General features: G+C 38.1%; 1 protein-coding gene across 1 annotated transcript; it reads left to right on the top strand.

Annotated features, from left to right (window-relative positions):
* Positions 1-575: 575 nt before the first annotated feature.
* LOC141614547 (uncharacterized) lies at positions 576-1181 on the top strand. The gene has a single exon (XM_074433293.1). It carries the CDS (start codon positions 576-578, stop codon positions 1179-1181), a length of 606 nt encoding a protein of 201 aa, XP_074289394.1.
* Positions 1182-7980: the final 6799 nt, after the last annotated feature.

Raw genomic sequence — 7980 nt, 5'->3', positions numbered from 1 at the left:
TGCTTAAGCAGGAGATTTTGCAGGTATCTGATCTGATAGAGGGCTCTCTACCTTTTAGGTACCTTGGGGTGCCTATCAAGACTACTAGACTGAATACTAAGGATTGCAAGCCTCTGATAGACAAGATTGTTAACAGAATCAGATCCATAGGTGCTCGGAAGCTCTCATATGCGAGAAGATTGGTATTAGTGAAGGCAGTTCTCAAAACTTTTCACAACTATTGGGCCTCTATGTTCATCCTCCCAAATGGAATTATACAGAGAATTGAAGCCATTTGTAGGAATTTTCTTTGGGATGGAGGGAGTGAATATACAAAGACCCCTTGGTATCGTGGGACAAAGTCTGTAAACCTAAAGATGAAGGGGGATTAGGTCTTAAGGATGACAGTCTGTGGAACAAAGCGGCGGTGGGTAAGCTGGTATGGTGGATTGCCGCAAAAACTGACCATTTATGGGTCAAATGGGTAAGTCACATCTATATTAAAAATAGGAACTGGCATACATACTCCCCCCCCCCCCCCCCCCCCCCCAGCCACTTCCAACTGGTACTGGAGGAAAATTTGTCATGTTAAAGACATGTTCGCTGAGGCATATCAACAAAATCAATGGAGCAATCAAGAAGGTCAGAGATACACGATTACTAAAGGATATGAGCATATCAGACGAAAGGGAGAAAAGGTCAAGTGGCACAAAATGGTCTGGAACAAGTGGTCTATACCCAAACACGGATTCATCACTTGGATATACCATCACAATAATATGAATACAAAGGATAAACTATGCAAATTAGGCATAAGCTCAGAGGATACCTGCTACATGTGCGCTCTCAGAACTGAAACCATTGAGCATGTTTTCTTTGATTGTGAGTACAGTAAAGCGGTAATAGATCTGGTAGGACAGCAGATTGGAGTCCAACTACCTACCCGAGACATTCTGGAATGGAGGTCGAACAGAAGGGGATCGAAGCTCAAAGTTGACCTGGGAAATGCCATCGTGAACGCGTGCACATACCACATATGGAGACATCGGAATCTAAGCAAATTTGAGTTAACTCTTATGAATCCCAGAAAGGTGGCGGATACCATCACCGAGGAGATGAAGCTTAGATTGAGGGGTATTACTTTGATGGTTGCTGACAACGAAAAGGGGTGGCTCCGCCGCTTGATTGGTGATAGAGGGTAAAGGGTGGAGACGAAGATGGAGACGGATGGTTGAGGAGACAGATCGTTGAGGTAGAGGAAATGAGATGATAGAAGTGAAGTGATGGAGGCAGATAGTTTTTGATGGGAGAGAAGTGAAGATAAGATTTCTATCTTATTTTGTTGATAAGTTAACAGTTAGTTTGGGCATTGCACGAGTCCGAACTTTGTTTTGCTTAGGAACGAGCCCAATTCCTTTTTCGCATGATGTTATGGCCCGTTTCCTTTCCATGGTGACACTTTTTTGATATTAATATACTTACATTTTATCAAAAAAAAAAAAATATATATATATATATATATATATATATATATATATATATATATATATATATATATAGAAATTGAATCATATGAGGCACCCTCCTTAGGGTGAGGCGGCTGAACCATTTACTCACCATTGTATCTAATTATTACAAATGCACCAGATGTTGACACATGTCCCCTATATACTCCCAACTAACGCACTTCCTCACCATTTACTCACATTTACGATCTCACTTCCTGAACATTTACTCACCATTTATTTCTCTCTCTTCCTTCACAGCTACTTTTCCGCCATTATCACATTACAAGCTCATTTATTCCGCAATTATCACCATTACTCCGTCTTCGCCATTCGCCATTCGCTGAACTCCGTCTTCCGCCATTGAAGTCGATTTCTCCTTTTCTTCGTATGTTCCTTTCCGCCATTGAAGTCGATTACTCAGTTTTCTCTTATTTTTATATTTTCCTTCAACTTCGTTTGATTTTTATGCATTTCGTTTCTGCTCGATTATGTTCGCAATATGATTGAAACTTTCTCTTATTTTTGTATTTTCCGTTTCTTTACTAAATTATTATTGTTATTATGCAGGTTTTGATCGCTTTGTGAGCATAATCGAAGACAGTAGGAACGCATAAAATTAATTGCAGTCGATTTCTCCGCTTTTTCGTATGTTCCTTTCTATTTTAAACTTGTGAAACCAGTAGCTTATTTTGTGAATCTAGGAGGTAAATTTGTGAAACCAGTAGCTTATTGTTTTATTATCTTCAAACTTCGACTTAATGTTTGTCATCTGTTTGTTAAGATTTCGTTTACCTGCTTTTGTGAAACCTAGAACATATTTTGTGAATCTAGGAGGTAAATTTGTGAAACCAGTAGCTTATTGTTATATTATCTTCAAACTTGGACTTAATGTTTGTCATCTATTTGTTAAGATTTCGTTTACCTTCTTTTGTGAAACCTAGAACTTATTTTGTGAATCTAGGAGGTAAATTTGTGAAACCAGTAGCTTATTGTTATATTATCTTCAAACCAGTAAATTTGGCTGCGTGTTGCATTTTCTGTTTTTGTTGTTTCTCTGCGTGTTGTATTTTCTGCTGTTGTTGTTCTCATTGAATAAGGTCTGAGATTATTCAAAGGTTTGCATAAATTACAGAGGTTTGCATAAATTACACTAGCTACTGTTTGTCTTATGCTGTTGTTGCTTGAGTGTTAATTGAATAAGGTCTGTGATTACAAAGAAGCAGAGAAACAAATTAAGAAGAAAAGAGCAAAATAGATGATTTTAACCACTTATAATGACCAAGTTTCACAAAACAAGCTCTTAGATTCACTGAATAAGGCCTGAGATTCACAAAACAGGGTCTGTGAATTCACCAAATAAAGGAATGAGCAAAACAGATGATTTTAACCACTTATAATAACCAAGTTTCACAAAACAAGGTCTGAGATTCACTAAACAAGGTCTGAGATTCACCAAACAAGGTCTGAGAATCTAAACCTTTTTATTTTCCCGGTTTTTTTGCTTCCTAGATCTAATTTTGTGAGGAATTTGTGCTTCCTAGGTCTGAGAATCTCCTTCACCTTTGTTTATTTTTCCAGCTTGTTAGTCCAACTACCTAGGAATTTGTGTTTTGTATTTTCACATTTCTTTTGTTTAACTAATATTTGTATTTCACTTGTTTCATAGACAAGTATGACAACTTGGTGCAATGGTTGTGTTGTTAATCTTCTTGACGAAGATCAAAAGTCATTTTGCGCACTTTATGTCACTGAAAAACAAACAGCTATGGATTTCTCTTTTTCGCCGTTAAAGGAAGTTATAGTGCCTGGCCGTCACTATCAAGCATGTCATTCTGTTTTTAATAATCAAGATCTTATGCAAAAAATCTTCTCAAAAATTAATCATAACGAAGATAAAGCAAATATGGCGCTCGTTTGTCGAAATTGGGCTCAACTATTTCTGATACACAAAAGTGCACCTGGGGTCACCTTGGCATATTGGCTTTCAGTAGACATAAATGATATGAATGGTGTTCGGACTATTCGTAGGGGTCCTACAATAGTCTTTCAAACATGCAAATATTTCATGACGGAGGATATGATTGCCAAATTCTTACTGCATTATAAGCAAGCAAAAATTTCATCTCAGAGTACTCATCTCAATGCTCTTGATGATGCTGCACGCAGTGCAGTTAATGAGTCATTGCATGTTTTAAAAGCTACGCCGAGTGAAGAACGAGCTATAGCTATTGGCATTGCTGCTGACTTACTAATCACTCGTAGAGATATATCTTTTCTTGACTTACCTCTGATGATGATGTATATATTGTTGGAGTCGGTGTCCTCCAGTTAGTGCGGATAACGTTATTGCACGTACACTTGTACGGACAAGTGGGAGCTTGTTGGGGCTGGTGTCCTCCACAGTTAGTGCAATGACATTTAAATCTCTAAAAGGATTAAAGGGTATACTTTTGTATTATTATCAGTTGGTCCGCGTTTATCAATAACGGTTGGCTTGCTAGATAAGTTTGACGTTATTGTCATACAGATGGCGGTGATCAACTGGTCCCTAAAAGTCACACCTATAGGATACGTTTGAGAGATGTGACGGTATGAAAATACAGTCATGTTGATGCCTAATATGACTAAGCGGTTAGTCGGAGTTATTGACTAATAATTAGTCAAACGCGATGTTGAGATAATTATTTAATACGGATTAAATAATACTGGCTAAGGTGAATTAAGCGGTTAATTCGGAAATTGAATATAAACGGTTATATTTAATTAATGTATATTGAATTAATTAATTATACAATATTGTCATTGTCGGACAAGTATTAATATGTCGACTGGTTCATGTTACTAGTCGATATTTTAAATATCCGATAACGGATGACGATTTATAATAAAAACCCGTCATATACATTTAGCAAAACGAGTCAGATCACGAGTTAAATAAGGAGAAAGTGGAAAGCCCACTCCCTCTTTGAGGAACCGATCGGTCGACCGAATGGAACAAAAGGAGAGTCCTTCTCTCCTTTTGACCTAATCATTCTCATTTGAAGAAAAATTAGGGTTTTGGAGCCTTTTTCTCTGAAATTCTAGATCTCACATCAGAAAACTCACAAAAGCTCTCTCAATATTGCAAGGCAATCAGAGAGCAATTTCTAGCACAAGGGGCATAGTCTCAGACGATCTTGGGTGCAACGATTAGGAGGAAATCTGCGTTGATTTCTGTTCTTAGGCCGATTTTACACAGGACCCGAGGTTGATTCTTATTCTTTTATCGTTTCTCTTGTTTTTCGTTTATGACCATTAATCACATGATAAATTACGTTATAGTCCTTAGTTTTAAGGGGTTTTATACGGATATTACCCTACAAGTGGTATCAGAGCGAGGCCACGTAAATTTTTCATCGTGATTTTCATAAAACGATTTCAATCGATAATTTTGCCTTGAAAGCCGTGATATGTTGTTCATGTCTGATTTTCTGTGCTGTTGTAAACAGTCGGCCGGACTGATCATTCGATCGAGGTTCTGTGCTGTTGTAAAGAGACGACCGAACTGATCAGTCGATTGAGGACTGTATTGTCTCGATCGATTGGTTTTGTTTTCGATTTGTTTTTGCATATTGTTTTATAAACGGTCTTTATAGCAATATGTTAAGGTTTTGTCAATTGTAGATTTAATTTAATACGAATTAGGTCAAAATTGCAATTGGTTTTGTTTTGTCAAATCGATTTCACGAGGGTTTTATTTTTCGATCGAGAGGTAAAGTGTTTTGGCAGCGCTGAAAAATTATTTTTCCATGTTTTATTTTTCATTTTGGCCATAAAATGTACATTATACGGATTTTGTACACTCGTTTGATTGTGAAACGGTTCACACACGTACCATTTAGTTATTTTAAAGCGGTTTAAAGTAACGGATTGTAATGGTTTAAAATTAAGTTGATAAAAGCGGTTTTGTCACATAATTTTAATCGTTAAAAGGTGGTTTGGATAAATTTAACATAATTACGAAATTATGTCACGAATAAATTTTGTTTTAGTTGATGCATTTTATTTATCGTTACTTTTGAATGCCATGAATGTTTTAATTATTACGTATTTAATTTTACAAACGGTTGTAACTTAGCGTGGCCTTAGTAGAACGTGTTACCGTAATGATGAAACACGGTCTTGGTTGTAAATAGGTTTATATTTTGTTTTTACAGTTACTTTTGAATGCCATGAATGTTTTAATTATCTCCGTTTTGGTTTTTTCCTTATAATTACAGTTTTAATTTAGAATGTAAATAGGTTTATATTTTGTAATTTTTGAATTGTAATTTTGACGAGACCAAAGATGGAGGTCGGATGCTCACTCCCGCTGCATGAACAAAGATGAAACATCAAGACAAGCTTCTCGGGTCCAACGGTGGATTCCAAAGTTGTATTATGTTAATTCTGCTAGGATAGGCCACACTGGGACTTTTATTTACGTTTTGCATTTTTTTTATGTTTTTCATCGTAACGATAGTTTGCATCATATTCCGCCTAAAACCAAACCACCTAATATTTGCATGAAAGCTGACTCATATAGAGGTTACGCGTTAGTTTTCTATGAAATACAGATGTCACACGGTCTTAATAAGCCATCACCTAAGTTAATTCATTCACGTAAAGCTAGATTTTTGTTCACTTAAAATGAATTAAAACTAAGTTGATGGGATCTTCCTCGTATAACCAAAAATTGAGAATAGTCTTTATAGGTCAAACTCCAATGAATCCCTTCTTCGTCGGTAGGCATAATATGACCCCTTCTACGTCGGGTAAGTTGGAACTGATTGACCTATTTTATCTCAACACTATGGTCACTCGTACGATCCTGTGATTATGGTGGACTAAAGATAGGATTTACGAAAATCTATCGACCAAGAGTTCTAACGGTAGAACTAGCCAAACAGTTGGCTTATCAATTTACGGAAATTGAGTCTTGGAATCATTTGTATAATTCTTGAGGTAGATCGATTATACAAGTGCAATGAGTCTACACGTTAAAATGAATTTTAAATAGACTTAAATCACCTCGATGAGTTGCTTATTTCGTTTTGTTTTTCCTTTCTTTTTCAGTGTAGATCACGATCATTTAAACTGCTAATAACAAAATGGCTGGCCGTACGGACGACCCAATGCCAAGTGCCACATTGGACCGTGAGTCCGGCCGGATCTTCATGAATCGGATGAATCGTCTACTCGATGAAGAATGATGGATCAAACTTCGTGGGTCGGGAGGCGGCATTACGGAATGCCGCCATTGCCGACGGGAAGCTCAAATATCTGATATAGCCCATCCCGCCAAACCCAGGCCCCACGGCTGGAGCTAACGAGATCGCCACGTATAGCGATTTCGTCATGGAAGCGGGTGCGATAAAGAACGTACTCATTTTTGCAATGGAATCCAATTTGCAGAAACGCTTCATATCCCAAGGTGCAAATAAGATTTTCACCACGCTCACTAAGGAATTCTCAAAAGCACCGAGAATCGTGACCTATGAGCATACCTGTCGCTTCTTTGAGGCGAAACACCAGAAGGGCCAACCGGTTAGCCCACACATTCTCAGCATGATTGAGAATGTCGAGAAACTGGAGACACTTGATTGTAAGATCAGCGAGAACATCGTGATTGACCGCATGCTTCATTCACTCCACGATGGTTTTGCGCTCTTTAGAGCCAATAACTATATGAATGATTTGAAGAAAAGTCCCCATGCACTACACTCCCTTCTCGTACAGACCGAGAAGGACATGAAGTTTAGTGGGAGCCTGAAATAGGATGTTCTCGTTGTGTCAAACAAGGGCAAGGGTAAGGGCAAAGCTCAGGCAGACCTAGCAGTAGGTAAGCCGAAGTTTAAGAAGTCGGGATCAGGAAAGAGTGGGCCTGGTGAGTCGAGCACCTCACTAGGCGCGACAAAGAGCAAGGTCGGTAACATGGAATGCCATCATTGCCACAAGACTGGGCATTGGAGGCGTACATGTCCTGTATACCGTGAGGACATCAAAGCAGGTCGCGTTACTCATGTTGGTATGTCTACTTCTTCTTCTTTTATTCATATGATTGAGATTAACCACGCAAGTTACGGAACTTGGGTACTAGATACTAGTTGTGGTTCTCATCTGTGCAATCATGTGCAGGGGCTCCGAAACATCGAACCCCTCGTAAAGGGTGAGGTGGACCTGCGTGTCGGGAATGGAGCACGAGTGGCTGCCGTCTCGAGGGGAACATATGTGATTGACTTCCCAATGGATTTGAGTTATTTTTATATAACTGCTATTATGTACCCAGTCTATCTAAAAACATTATTTCAGTTTCTGCACTTGACAAACTTGGTTTTTCATTTGTAATAGAGAATAATAGCTGCATTTTCTCGTTACACGATATGATTTATGGCAAGGCAGTCTCCATGAATGGAATTTATGTTTTAGATCAGACCACTGAAATATTGCACGTAATGAATAAAAAGTTAAAGGT

Source organism: Silene latifolia, chromosome 11 (genome assembly GCF_048544455.1).
Source record: "Silene latifolia isolate original U9 population chromosome 11, ASM4854445v1, whole genome shotgun sequence".
Taxonomy (NCBI): Eukaryota; Viridiplantae; Streptophyta; class Magnoliopsida; order Caryophyllales; family Caryophyllaceae; genus Silene; species Silene latifolia.
The sequence above is the reverse complement of the archived record's forward strand: the minus strand, read 5'-3'. Positions and strand labels throughout refer to the sequence as shown.

Bases quoted from the DNA above. Each gene is read 5' to 3' on its own strand.
- LOC141614547 (XM_074433293.1), top strand. From the start codon at position 576: ATGTTCGCTGAGGCATATCAACAAAATCAATGGAGCAATCAAGAAGGT.